The sequence below is a fragment of the Aspergillus pseudoviridinutans genome (genome assembly GCF_018340605.1).
Source record: "Aspergillus pseudoviridinutans IFM 55266 DNA, scaffold_2, whole genome shotgun sequence".
Taxonomy (NCBI): Eukaryota; Fungi; Ascomycota; class Eurotiomycetes; order Eurotiales; family Aspergillaceae; genus Aspergillus; species Aspergillus pseudoviridinutans.
In genome coordinates, this window is record NW_025091282.1 from 1,271,274 (window position 1) to 1,284,198 (window position 12,925).

A 12,925-nucleotide genomic window follows, 5' to 3' on the forward strand; every position below is an offset into this window, starting at 1 on the left:
TTTATTCCTTTGGATGTTGCGTTTTCTGGAGTCACCTCGCCTTACCTGACAACTTGTTTACCCCTCGAGACACTGGTTCTTAGCCCTCTTGCCCTATTACTTGGTTCACAGCTTTTTGATTCTTACCCCCCTTTTCCCTATGTCGACATATTCGTTTCTAAGTCCTGGTATATTGATACCTTCTGGATAAAGTAGGCTTTTGTGGTTATTGTAAATAAGTTCCCTTGTTTAAGTACAACCTCCCCCCGGAAATGGACAAGTTCATATCGGAGGCTCAGCTTCGGACAGGAAGCACAAGTCTACTAAGACAGTTGTTTAAGCTGGTAGAGATCATTCATTATATATCGACATTTGAGATTTCAGGATGAAAAGGGGTAACATTTCCACAGATTAGTCCTCTCATCAAACATGGCACCAGAAATGCTGGTTAGGAAATAAATCACTATTTACAGTACGGTTACCCAAGACATAAAGAGGCATTATCACAAATCACATCCTCGCAGCCCGCGTGGTCTTATCATAAAAATCCAACGTCATGGCCGCCAGGAAACAGGGTATATCCTTCCGTTCTTCGACCCAGAACTTGATCAGATGTTTGATCTCCATCGCGAAGAGACTGTTCGGGCCACCGGAGATCTTCATCGTGCCGTTCTCGCCGTCGAAGATAATAGAGTTTTCTTCGCCGTTGCCCATGCTCCCCGGCCCACGGGAGTCAGAGGACGCGCCGCTGTCGCCGTGTCGGTAGGCGGGGGAGAGATGGAACATGGAGGTGACGCGGACGCGGCCGTTGGGGAGGAAATCTAGCTTGTAGCCTAGCAGGGAGGCGACTGCTTCGCGGAACTCAGATGATTTTGCGGTCCAGATTTCCTTCAAGCGGCGCATGCGCTTTTCCTTGTCGGCGACTACTTTTTCCATTTCGTTGAGCTCCAGTTTTATGCTTTCGAGTGTGCTGACGGGCACGACTTTGACGTCCGCGTGGTTGGCCTGCAGTTGGGCCAGGAGATCACGATTCTCTGCCCGGAGAGTTGCGATAGTGGAAAATTTGAGCTTTTCTGCTTCGGCGGTGGGATTGTCGCGCAGCTCCAAAATGCGTGTGCGAGACTTGGCCTTGAGGGATTTGAGCTGGGATTTAGTGGCTTCCAGTTCCTTGCGGAGGAGCGCTGCGGCCTGTTCAGACTTGGAAAGTGAGTCTTGCAGCGTCCGGTTCTTCCGCGTCAATACAGAGAGTCGCTCGTTCTCGGCGTCACTCTCAGCCGGTGATAACGGTCGTTTGACACCTCGAGCTTGAGTATCATCCTGCTGTGGAGCTTCGCGCTTCGCGAGTTCTTCATGAGCCTTTTGCACCTCCGCGCGGTACTCGTCAACGAGTTTTTCCAGGCTGGCGATCTGCTCAGATTTGCGTTGGTCGAACTGGCTCTGTTCTGCGTTCATGGTGACCTCTTCCGTGTCGAAAGTCTCCAACTGGGCGCGAAGGTACTCAACCTCCTTGACTGCAAGTGCCCGCTGACGTTCCAGTCTAGCTCTGATGCGGCTCTCAGCTGTGGCGCCGCCAGCAGCGGCCCCTGCAGCGCGCAATTTCTCTAGCTCCTGACGGAGGGTAGCTCTCTCAGTCTCCAAGCTCTTGATTATTTCGTCTTTCTCCAAAAATTGTGCCTCGATGCTGCCCAATTTGTCAACCAATGTCGCTTTTTCAATCCGTTCTTGCAATAACGCTTTGACGACCGCCTCGGGCGAGTCAAATTCTACAGGCTCATCATTCTCCTGTAGCAGACTGGTCCACGAATTCCGCTCATCCTCTAGAATCTGTTTCTGAATCTGAAGAGTGTTCAATTCTGACTCCACTTCTTTCATGAGCTGGAGCTGATTTTCCAGCGACTTCTTTTGTTCCTCTACTACCTCGACATTTTTCTGGACTTTCCGCAGGTGGCGCAGTTCCGCGGTCTGTTCTCGATTTGCAGTCTCCAAGGTCCTAATGTGAGCGACTTGATCGGAAAGTTCCCTCTTCAATACGGCCAATGTTTCTCCGTCGGCCCCCTCTGCTTTCAGGCGAATATTTTCCGTTTCAAGGTTGGCGACATCCATATCCCGCTGCGACAGTTTCTCTTGAGCAGATTGTAGATTGTTTCTTGCATTTTGAAGGTCGTTCTGCAATTCCTCGAGCGTCTTTTGAAGTGATGAGCGAATTGTTTCTAGTTCATTGATCTGATATTTGTGTTGTCTTTCCTGGTCGAGAAGCTGAGCTTGAGTCTCTTCCAGTTCCTCCTGTATGTTCTGCTTTTCATCCTGTAGGCTTCTAAGCTTCCGCTCTAGTCCGCCCTTGTCGTTGAGGGCCTGGTCTTGAACTTCCTTCAACTCTTTGGCAAGCGTTTCACTCTTATGGTTGGCGCGATGGCTAGCGGATTCTGCAGCCTGCGATTAACTGTTGTCAACACATGCCCAATGCAATTGACGAATTACGACAATGGCAACAAACCTGCGCCTTCCTGAAGTCCGCATCGGCCTTCAATTGTAGATCTCGGAGGTCCTTSTCATGACGGAGCGTCATCAAATCCCGTTCCTGTTTGATATTCTCCAGCTCATACCGCAGAGTGCTGACTTGTACGCGTAGCTCCTCCTTCTCCGTATCTAAGGCAAGTCAGTCCTGTGATTTATATTCCACGGCAACGAGCGATCTAACCGGGCTTCGGAAGCTGTGAAGGGCGGATGGATTGGCGCAGAATGCTTTGTGTTCCCGTAATGGACAAGGGTGAGGCGCTCCCAGGAGGAGACCCCAAAGGGGGTCGCGAGTTTCTATTCGCATCCATCTGAGGGTTGTAGTTAGCCACAAGTTGGGTTTTGATGCCACAGCGCGATCTACCTTCAAGTATTCATAAATGACGAAGTTGCATAGACCCCAATCGGTCCCAAGATTATAGGATGAATAAGATGCGCCACATGACACGCTCTCCGAGCTTCAAGAACGCTCCCAACATGCGACAATTGAGAAATGCCGGAGAGAGCGGGAGCGTTGCGCGATGTGTTTGAGAGCCTCCCTGCTACCTCTCGGGATTGTTTTCGATGGGATGGCCGATACATACCCGATTGAGCAAGTGATGAGTAAGCGGTCAGTGCCATGAGCTCGAGTCCCTAAATTGGACTAGCGTCAGAATTTTCAGATGGATTCTGATTTTTTTGCGGATTTCGAAGACACCGAAAAGACCATATTATTATTTGTTCCTCCCCACGTTCACTCCAACACCCGCCAATCCTCGGTCATCCCTTTTCTTTCTGTCCTTTTTGGTATATTAAGCAAGCGCAACTTCGTCACAATGGCCAAGGACAAGTCCGAGAAGAAGGACAAGCGCGAGAAGAAGGAAAAGCGCTCGGAGAAGGACGGCGTCCACAAGAGCAAGAAGGACAAGAAGGAAAAGAAGGACAAGACCGTTCTCGCCGAGGCAGTAGAGCAGGAGCTTACTAGCAAGGTTCTTGATGGAATCGACAAGGCCGTTGCTGCCGAGACTGCTGCTAATGGAACTGCTGAGGCTGAGATGGATGTCGACAGCCGCCCCGTCGGCGCACTTGTGCCATTCGCCAACCCTCTGGTTGAGGACAAGCAGGCTAAGAAGGTTCTCAAGAGTGTGAAGAAGGGTGAGTGATTCTGAAAATCATTTCGACAAACAATTTATCAGAAGCTCTATCTTTGAGAGCGAAAAGACATCGACTGGATTGATAGTGTTCTGGCTCTTAATTCTGGCTGCTAACTACGTCTCTAGCTGCCGTAAACAAGTGCCTGAAGCGTGGTGTCAAGGAAGTCGTCAAGGCTCTTCGCAAATCTCCCATCCCCGCCGCCAACGCCAACATCTCCATTCCCAACGCGGTTGTCATCCTCGCCGCCGACATCTCGCCTATGGACGTCATCTCACATATCCCCGTTCTCTGCGAAGACCACGGTATCCCATATGTTTTTGTCACATCGCGAGCCGAGCTGGGTAACTCGGCTGCTACCAAGCGTCCGACCAGTGTCGTCATGGTCGTGCCCAAATCAGCCTCGAAGGGCAAGAAGAAGGACGGCGAGTCGGAAGCCGACGGAGAGGATTTCAGCGAAGTCTTTGAAGAGTTGGCCAAGCTCGTCCAGAAAGAGTCCAAGAAGGTGAACCTGTAAAGGTCACTTCTTCTTTCCGTTGCTCTCTGCTGTTTCTGTGGGATTTATTTTAATGTCGGGGCTGTTGCCCTCTTTCGCTGCTGTCTCGTCAATTGCTCTGGCTGTACAGTTCCACGTTTTTGTCTGACAAGACAGTGCATGTCTTTGGGGTCTGGCCTTTGGGACGTGTTCATTTGGGTTGATCTTTCATGATATGTCCGTTGCAAAATCTGGCGTTCGTAACTTGGTGTATGAAAAGGCAGGAAGTCTTTCTAAAAATGAAGCTCAACACGAAATTGATATTGTTCGATCTACATATTGATATATAAACTAAATTATTGTAGGTTACGGCTGATAAAGTGTTCGGAAGAACAGCAGAGTCCATGGCTGACTCTCTTGTTGTTCTCCTGCTTGGAATACACACTACACTACCCCAGGCAAATGGCTCATAGCGCTTCTCAATGAGAGGTACGACAATTATCAATTCAAGAACCGTGAAATGTTCCGTCTTGATTCTGCCATGCAGAGGACCTGCCCGAATCACAGCTGGTGGACACGACAGCAATGGGGACATCAGACTCACAATGAATGACCTATCCATGCTATCCATGGAAGAAGTTCAAGGGAAGATTCGGACGATTCAGTTGAGTCACGATTCCTGATCCTTACGTCGATGTCAGTACCTGATGGACCATAAGAAGTCAGCGACTGGTCAACTAAAGCCGCGAATACACCCTGGGTGAGTAGGTAAGCTTGCCCGATATGAGCCGGAGTCAGCGACTGAGAATCAAGGGTCTTGGATTTGGATGGTCCCATCTGGCCAGACTGTGCCACTTCTGATATGTGGATAATCTGGCCTTCCAAAACCAAAACGAGAAGTCTGCATCTTGCCTAAGAGTCCCTCTCCAGCAGATGGTTCCTGACCTGCAACAAATCTGGAAATAAGGTGATCGTTTCGCCTTGAAATTCACGAGATGAGGATGTATACGGAACTTAGAATGCCGGTCCTCAGCGCTTCTTGACGAACCGAACTAGAATCATTGCAGTGAAGACAACCGAGTCGGCGCTTTATCGAGCAGATTGGCATATTGTTCAAAAGGCGAATCATTACGGGAGACTGGCACAAAGCTTCAGAGAAAACGGACTCAGCCATGATTCTGCCACATGGGCAAAGGTGGTGGAATTCCTGCAGGTTTGTTTGGCCTCGATAGCTGGAAGCACCAGGAAATGATCCATCATACAAAAGACATACAAGTAAAGTCATGATGAATCTAGCAACCCACTATCTCCTCTTTTCCTCCTTCTTTCTTTCCATCCCTTGTCAGCGCTGGGGAATGTGGGGCCCCAAGCACTTCAAGTCGAATACTCAATCAGCAAGGGACATGCTCTATCGCCCACATAACTCTAAATCCTTTGGCAATTTCAAAATCATCCTTGGGTCAGATCGAGAGTATCGCGCAGACGGCGGGGGAATCAAGGTGAGTTTACGCAAGGGCCACTCTCAATGAAGATCAATGGTTATTTATCATACCGTCTCGCCCGTAGCTATAGACATATGGGTGTCGAGGACCACATCAACAGGAGCAACCTCAATTGAATCACTACCAGTTAAACAGCAAGAGTCAAACAACGATGCCATTCAAATATTTCCTACTCATCATCTCCTTCTTTTTATTAAGCATCATATCCGCGTTCCCAGTGAATCTCCCCAGCGGAGATACAACCCATTTCCTCGCGGCAAAGGCACGTCCATGACTTTCCATTCTTTAAACAATGCCCAATCCTAATTTGTTGCCAACTGTTAAGAGCCAGGAAAAAGCCACTATTACCACAGATACCCCGTCGAACATAGTATCTTCTGTAGACACGGTCTGCAAATCCTGGAAATCGCCCTGCTCGTCCACGAGCCATCATGGCTCATTTATCTCGAGAAGACCGGTCAACGAAGGTAATGGGAATGGGGACTGGATATCTCCTGTCGAGTACTCTATTTTTTATTCTGAGCGGCGGGGTGAGCAGTTGCTGGCGCCTGTTATGATCATGTTGATCATGATGTGGTTAGCAGTGTTGGCGGTTGGGATCGTGGAAGGGATTGAGTTTGTGTTGGAGAGGTGTGGATGGATGGGCGACGGCGAGGATGATTGTCTATGTGAAGGCTGCGATGAGGAGAAACTGCACTTGCATGGGACGGTTGAACCGCGTTGTTGTGATTGCTCTTTGACAGACGATAGAGAGGAGGGAGGTGTTTCTATTAAGAAGATGTAACACGCACGTCCATAATCAAGTGTTTCATTTCGAGTTCTATGGTACATAGTCATGCAACTGCAGACACAGTCTGCGCGCAATGTAGGATTAAATAGAAGTCAACTTTTCGCTCATTACGCCTTCCGCCGTCGTTGATATCATAAGTATTCGAGTCCATCGTCCGATTAAGCTCTCTGATCACTTTCCAAAGGCTGATACCAAGTCTTATCGTCGACTCCCTTCCTGACTGAGCCGCGGGCAGCATCAGCGGCTCCTGTCTCTGTAGTCTTGCGCTGAGAGTAGTTTTCGGCGAAGCGGCCAGGGTCTTGGTCGCTGCCAATTTCGGACGTGAAGCTGGCGTTATTGTTGGGGTCGCTATCAAAGCCACCCTCCTGCAAGTTCTTGCCCTTGGGCTTGGTGTGAGTATACTGCCCGGTCACACTCTGGACGTACGAAGGGGCTTGGCCGGCATTGTACTGGCTGTGGTAACCACTTCCGCTCGCCTCAGCGGGCTGGGACTGAGGCTGGGATTGGGATTGAGACTGGGTCTGAGATTGGGTCTGAGATCGGGTCTGAGGCCGAGAACTCTGCTGGGAGGCGGAATATACGCCCTTGTTGATACCTAGATCTTGCTTGGCAGCTGTCGAGCCGCCAACGTAGCCAGTCTCGGGAACATGCGCACCAGGGAACTTCCCTTGGCCACCCATATTTTCAGGGTATTTCTCCTTTTTGTCGAACTCCTCACGAGTGGCAGCGTCGGGGGCAGAGGACAGCTTAGTAGCGCCAGAGGTGTCCGTGTTCTTGAATGTAGACTGGTCGCCAGAAACCCCAAGAGGTTCGGCACCGCGGTTCTGGTTGTATTCACCACCGGACCTGGCTGATTCGGCAGCAAGGGAGTCGTTGGCGACAGGTCCAGAAGTCTCCTTCTTCGGATGTCTGGTAGCTTCTGGGTCTGTTGTGACCTGCTCGAACACTTAGCCATATGCTTGGTATAGAGCCGAATCGCATTGCTTCACGGTACCTTGGTGCTTCTCTGACCGGGAGGGACGGGGTTGCCTTGGAGATCCATTATGATGTTCTTTGATCTGGTTAAGAATTGATTGTTGGGAGGGATGTAGCTATGTGGGATGCGGTTGATTCTGCTTCACTACTTGATGTGTTTTTAGTTGGGCACAGTACGATGCGTCGGTGGAAAGCTATATAGCAATGACCGCTACATGTTGTAGCCCTGAATGCTAGCTCATCCAGCAAGGTGATGTCACTCTGACGGTAGCAACCCACCGCCCCCAAGACACAGATTCCCAGCAAGCGACATCAGAGAGACAGGTACGTCAATGAACGAATACCACTGCTCTTGAGTGGCGCGGGCAACAGAAGACCGAGTGGAGAAGAATGATAGTCATGGAGCGCCAGGACTAGAAGACATTTTAGCTGCGATATGTTGCAATCACCCCTAGGTTTCCAGGCCGAAACCTCCGTCCTCGACTAAATCATATCGATGACACGGCTACCTATCCCTTGCAAAGCATGAATCGACATGTCGAGCTCTCCACATGCTCAACTGCCCGGTTCGGAAAGCAACCCTGATTGCGCAATATGTTGTCGTTCAGAACGGTCGATGCTGGGGAATCTAGAGCTGATCAGCTTGATTGACGTCATGGCCTCAGGCCATCAAGCCATGCGGGCAATTTGAATATTGTCGGCCAAACACCGACTGCAGAGATCAGGAAAAGTTCATGATAGAATGTTCGTAGAAAGCAAATGATTATTCCTCATTTAGTGTGTTGCAGTTTATCTCTGGTACATGCAAGTGCACTGCACTACTACTGTGCAATGGATGGGTGACGTTCATTTAAGCTTGTACATTATAAGTCAGGTGACAATACAACTTGTACAGATCCGGACGCTAGTGCCTCTACGGAGTACTCCGTACGAAAAATTCAACGTCGGTGATTGCCTCACACTAAGAGCGGTTCTTATTATCAGTATACTTGACGCTTTTATACTTCTCTTCGGCTTTTTTGTGCTCTTCGTAAAGCTTCCCGCAGGTTGTACCCAGGCAGATACAGCTCTGTCCTCTATGTACTTGACTGGAAGCAGGGGCGCTAGAAGAATTTTTTTATTTGTCTCGAGGTATTATCATTAAAATGGGTTGGGTCGCTCATCATAAACGTTGTATCAATGCATTTATCAAGCAAAAAGAAATTATTTCCGAGCCTTAGCATCCCGCGGGATATCCGAAAGTCCTTCCTTAGCTTGGCGACCGACATTGCCTGTGGGCTGAGTTTCCTTGTGCAATTCCTCTGCCGACTTCCGTGCACTGCTTTCTGCAGTAGCGGGCCCTCTGAGAGCGCTGTTACCCTCGCCGGAAACGGGTCCTTCTTGGCCGCCGGAGCCGACGTTGACGGCTCTCTGGTCTGCAGATTGCCAATCGCTGGCGACGGGAGGCTGGTCTGGCAAAGGCAGGTTGGCCTTGCGCTCTTCGATGGCCTTGGCCTTGTCTGTGTGCTCATCGACGATGGACTGATTCGTAGAGTTAGCAGCTGTGTCACCAAATTGATTTGCCTCTGGGTCAGGAGATTTGGTGTTACCTTCATAGCAGAGACATTGGAATTGGCAGGTGTGTTTCCACCGGCGGCATGAGAAGCGTGGGATTCGGGCTTGCGGAGGTCCTGTTGGGTCTTGTAGAAGGTTTCGCTAGACATCTTGTGGAGGAGTGTTGGGTGTATGAGATAGGATGAAAAAGGACAGGTAGTAGGTTGACTTTGACGTGGTGCGCAGAAAGCTCTCTCGAGTAAGTCTTTGGAGTTTGAAGATGATGGGGTTTCTAAACGTATGCAAAGAGGACGATTTCACGTTGTTATATGTTGGAGCTGTCGTGACTGGAGACCGTCATCGTCCTGGCATGGCTGGTGACGTTTGCCATTATGACGACATACTGTCCGCGCAGGCCTTGGTTTGCATGTTCACCGCACCCAGACTTCCAACAACCCAACCATAGGAGAGATCTCTGCTGCCAAGGTCAAGATGAGTGGCTAAGGTGGGCTTCAGTGAATCATGGCCTTCATTGGGACTGCTCAATGTTGATTTCGGGTGTTGCGCCGGGGTACGTTCTCTCTACTCCACATCTTCAATATTGCCTCATGTTTGCATGCCTGTAGCACCGTTGAAGACCGAAGATGTCACAGTACAGAGGCCAGTGGTTTCTGAAACGGAATTCGTTCTGTTTCTTTACCCTTCTTGCAACTTTTCAGGGCTCATCGGTCACGAGTTAGTCCCTCCTCGAGATCTGCAAATACCATAGGCTGGGAACATCGTCCACGTTGGCCTGTAAACCCCTGAATAAATGGGAAATACCCAATAAGAACTGCAGAAGTCTATTTTCGGGTGATTAGAGTAGCAGCTTCAATGTCATGGCAGTGCATCAACCTGACACTTCTGGGTCAGGACTCGAGACCAATTCTCGTGATGCTAGCTTGAATGTACTGCAACACAAATGATGTCTATAAAAGGCAGAACACGACATGGTAATCAGAATAGTCGAAAGTTGGGCAATACAACGTAAAAGGCAGTGTAGACCTTTCTTCCTCATCCTACAATAGCTCCATGATACTGAGCCTTTCACTGAGCATGCGATTGAAGGATATCACAATTTCGGGGTTTTTTACACCGCCTTCCGGGGATAGACGGCAGAATCCGAAATGTCCCCGCTGGGTCAGATGCGAACTTTTTTGGTCTGTATAAGTTGGACGAATATAGACAGCGATTTTTGCTTTTGTATTTTGCATATACCTAGGGCCACAGCGGGACTGTCATCATGCCAAGAGACCCCTTAATCGGCCTGGTTGGAAAGGTTGGTCCCTGCTGTCGTCTCAGAAGATTATGCCGCTGATTGAGTTGAGGGGCATTAGCCTTCCAGCGGGAAATCCACAACGCTGAACAGTCTGACAGACGCCAGTTCGAAAGTTGGTGAGTTGTCGATAACCTGATTATCACTGGTATACTATTGACCGGTTTTTTCTTTTTGCAGGAAACTTCCCGTGAGTAGTCCAAAACATCGTCTGCCTTTTCTGCCTCCGTCGCCCGAAAGTTTCCATACGTACAATTCACTTTCAAAACAATTCTGATTCACAACGTACAGATTCACAACCATTGACCCTCAGCGCGCCATTGGATATCTTCAAATAGAGTGTGCCTGCAAACGCTTCAACGTTTCAGACAAATGTAAGCCGAATTACGGTAGCTGCGTTGACGGCCGCCGTTCCGTCCCTATCGAGCTTTTAGATGTCGCGGGTCTCGTCCCTGGAGCACACCAAGGTCGCGGTTTAGGGAATAAGTTTTTGGACGACCTACGTCATGCGGATGCTTTGATTCATGTGGTGGATGTCAGTGGAACCACTGACGCAGAAGGTCAGCAATTATATCCTGCGTTTACTTCTTATCTCTCAATATCAGCTAAATGGAATTGCGTCCTTAGGAAAGGCAACGCGCGGATATGACCCATCGGTAGACATCGAGTGGCTACGATCTGAGATTGTGCGATGGGTTTTGGGTAATCTGATGCAAAAATGGTACGATACGATCAAGGGTGACTTTGGCCCTTTCTTGTGTTTCTCTCACGATGCTTACGGCCATACGTAGGGGCTCTATCAAGAGAAGACATGTTGCGACAAGTCAGTCAACGCCGCGTTCCCGCGAACCTATCGAAATGTATTGACCGTGGACGCAGAATCGACGGCTGTGGAGACATTACAAGGCCAATTTTCCGGATACGGAAGCACATCGGCGACAGTTGCGCGCTGTCTGGATAGGATCGCTCTGAAGGAACCTCTAGAGGAATGGTCGGACGAGACGATCGAGCGGGTAGTCCAGGCTTTCATTGATGAAAAGTTTCCTACCGTTTTCGCACTGAACAAGATTGACCACCCTGACGCGGACAAGGTTGGTTGATCCCTTGTTTTACTCCTAGGGTCATGCTGGAATTCGTGCTGATAGAAGGGACCTAGAATATCAGCAAGATCGCCAAGATGCAAGACCCAAAGTCAATAGTGCTATGCTCCGCGATATCAGAGGTGTTCCTTCGAAGATTGGCGAAACAGGGTTACATCAAGTATACAGAAGGCAGTGAATTCTTGGATACGCGAGAAGATCTCATAGAGATGGGCGATCCCGATGGAGGTGGTCTAAAAGAGATGGATGAGAAGTTGAAGAAGTAAGCATGCCCAGCTGGGACAAGAAGACCTGGTTAACCTCGTCTAGCCGTGTTGAGAACCTGAAAGACATGGTTCTCTATCGCTTTGGCTCCACTGGAGTGGTGCAGTGCCTCTCGCGAGCAGCGGAACTCTTAGGTCTTGTGCCGGTTTTCCCAGTTAAGAACGTGCACACATTTTCGTCTGGAGCCGGGAATGCCGTGTTCAGAGATTGTGTTTTGGTTAAGAAGTGGGTTCCCTTGCGATCTGACACCAAGGGGAGTATATGGCTAACGTCCAACAGAGGAAGCACGGTAGCCGACGTTGCCAACAAGGTTATGGGTGACGTTCCCATCTCTTACATTGAGGGTGTTGGCGGCACTCGAGTGTCTGAGGATGAAATAGTTGAAGTAGGGAAGCATGATGTGAGTCGCTCCTTGTAGTTGAGCTTTTTCTTCGCTTGCTAATAATGTTTTTGCAGGTCCTCTCGTTCAAACCTGGCCGATAGACCAGAAATATCATTCCATCTATGTACAGTTGATATAAGGCAATTTCTGTAACGAGACAACCACCTGCCATGAATAATACAACGGCAAATCGAAGGTCACGAACTCATGCAAAACTAATTCCCTCAAGTGGTCAATCGGGGCGATCAAGTACCCTTCTATTAACCATGAACACGTTAGCCAGGTGAAAGATTACCGGCGACAACAGTCTCCGTTGGAAAGGGACAAGTAGCACTCACCTGAGCTCTTTCATCATTCATGCCGATTATCGGTTCAGGCGCCTTAGGGTGTTCCTTTTTAGCTTGACGCTCCTGCTTGCGACCTTCCCTCTCCGTCACACCCCCCTGCTTGGATTCATCTGCGACGCCCGCGCTTTCTTTTTTCTCCTTCAGCCCGGAAGCGGACGATTCTGTCTGAGGATCTGTTATATCCCGTTTGTGCTTCGATCTCCTCACCGCATGGTCATCGGTTGAAGAACCCTTCCATTCTTGGCCTAGAGAGCTGTTGAGGCGGGCTCTCACATTGCCGGGTGTGGGAAACCTGGCAGGTTGCCAGACATATTGAAGCGGAAGAAGAGACACGCGCGGAGGGCGCGGAATGAGCATGCTTTGGAGCTTTGAAGTTGTAGACGGGAGGCGAGAGTTGCTAGGCATGTTGGACTGCGGTTGTGAGTGTTAGTTGTTCAGCGGTAATCCTTAAGTCGTAGACATCCGGTACAAGTACAATGCATCGTTTAAGTAAGGATCTCCCAGCGTCAACCTTCCTTTGAGCCGCGGAAGGCCGCAGCCAAAGCAAGGCCTATATCGAGTGACGAGATGTTCTATGACGTCTAAATGCTGCAATGGCATGGACCAATCAAGCTTGTA

At 49.5% G+C, this 12,925-nt stretch overlaps 6 protein-coding genes across 6 annotated transcripts; 2 read left to right on the forward strand and 4 right to left on the reverse strand.

Annotated features, from left to right (window-relative positions):
- Window positions 1-489: 489 nt before the first annotated feature.
- On the reverse strand, window positions 490-2,804 carry Asppvi_002500 (coiled-coil domain-containing protein MAD1; the record flags this gene model as incomplete). The annotated part of the gene is made up of 3 exons (XM_043298482.1): window positions 490-2,409; window positions 2,474-2,625; window positions 2,678-2,804. The coding sequence occupies 3 exons, from the start codon at window positions 2,802-2,804 to the stop codon at window positions 490-492; spliced, it is 2,199 nt and encodes a 732-aa protein (XP_043154417.1).
- A 504-nt stretch (window positions 2,805-3,308) lies between these two features.
- Window positions 3,309-4,141, forward strand: Asppvi_002501 (snoRNA-binding protein; the record flags this gene model as incomplete). The annotated part of the gene is made up of 2 exons (XM_043298483.1): window positions 3,309-3,627; window positions 3,753-4,141. The coding sequence occupies 2 exons, from the start codon at window positions 3,309-3,311 to the stop codon at window positions 4,139-4,141; spliced, it is 708 nt and encodes a 235-aa protein (XP_043154418.1).
- Window positions 4,142-6,549: 2,408 nt separating this feature from the next.
- On the reverse strand, window positions 6,550-7,433 carry Asppvi_002502 (uncharacterized protein; the record flags this gene model as incomplete). The annotated part of the gene is made up of 2 exons (XM_043298484.1): window positions 6,550-7,326; window positions 7,386-7,433. The coding sequence occupies 2 exons, from the start codon at window positions 7,431-7,433 to the stop codon at window positions 6,550-6,552; spliced, it is 825 nt and encodes a 274-aa protein (XP_043154419.1).
- A 1,136-nt stretch (window positions 7,434-8,569) lies between these two features.
- Window positions 8,570-9,069, reverse strand: Asppvi_002503 (uncharacterized protein; the record flags this gene model as incomplete). Its single annotated transcript, XM_043298485.1, has 2 exons — window positions 8,570-8,887; window positions 8,956-9,069. 2 exons carry the CDS (start codon window positions 9,067-9,069, stop codon window positions 8,570-8,572), a joined length of 432 nt encoding a protein of 143 aa, XP_043154420.1.
- Window positions 9,070-10,181: 1,112 nt separating this feature from the next.
- Asppvi_002504 (Ygr210 GTPase family protein) lies at window positions 10,182-12,061 on the forward strand (the record flags this gene model as incomplete). Its single annotated transcript, XM_043298486.1, has 11 exons — window positions 10,182-10,217; window positions 10,276-10,333; window positions 10,395-10,404; window positions 10,506-10,774; window positions 10,842-10,935; window positions 11,006-11,037; window positions 11,094-11,305; window positions 11,371-11,576; window positions 11,624-11,803; window positions 11,858-11,978; window positions 12,035-12,061. The coding sequence occupies 11 exons, from the start codon at window positions 10,182-10,184 to the stop codon at window positions 12,059-12,061; spliced, it is 1,245 nt and encodes a 414-aa protein (XP_043154421.1).
- A 174-nt stretch (window positions 12,062-12,235) lies between these two features.
- Asppvi_002505 (uncharacterized protein) lies at window positions 12,236-12,712 on the reverse strand (the record flags this gene model as incomplete). Its single annotated transcript, XM_043298487.1, has 1 exon — window positions 12,236-12,712. The coding sequence occupies one exon, from the start codon at window positions 12,710-12,712 to the stop codon at window positions 12,236-12,238; it is 477 nt and encodes a 158-aa protein (XP_043154422.1).
- Between the last annotated feature and the right edge of the window lie 213 nt (window positions 12,713-12,925).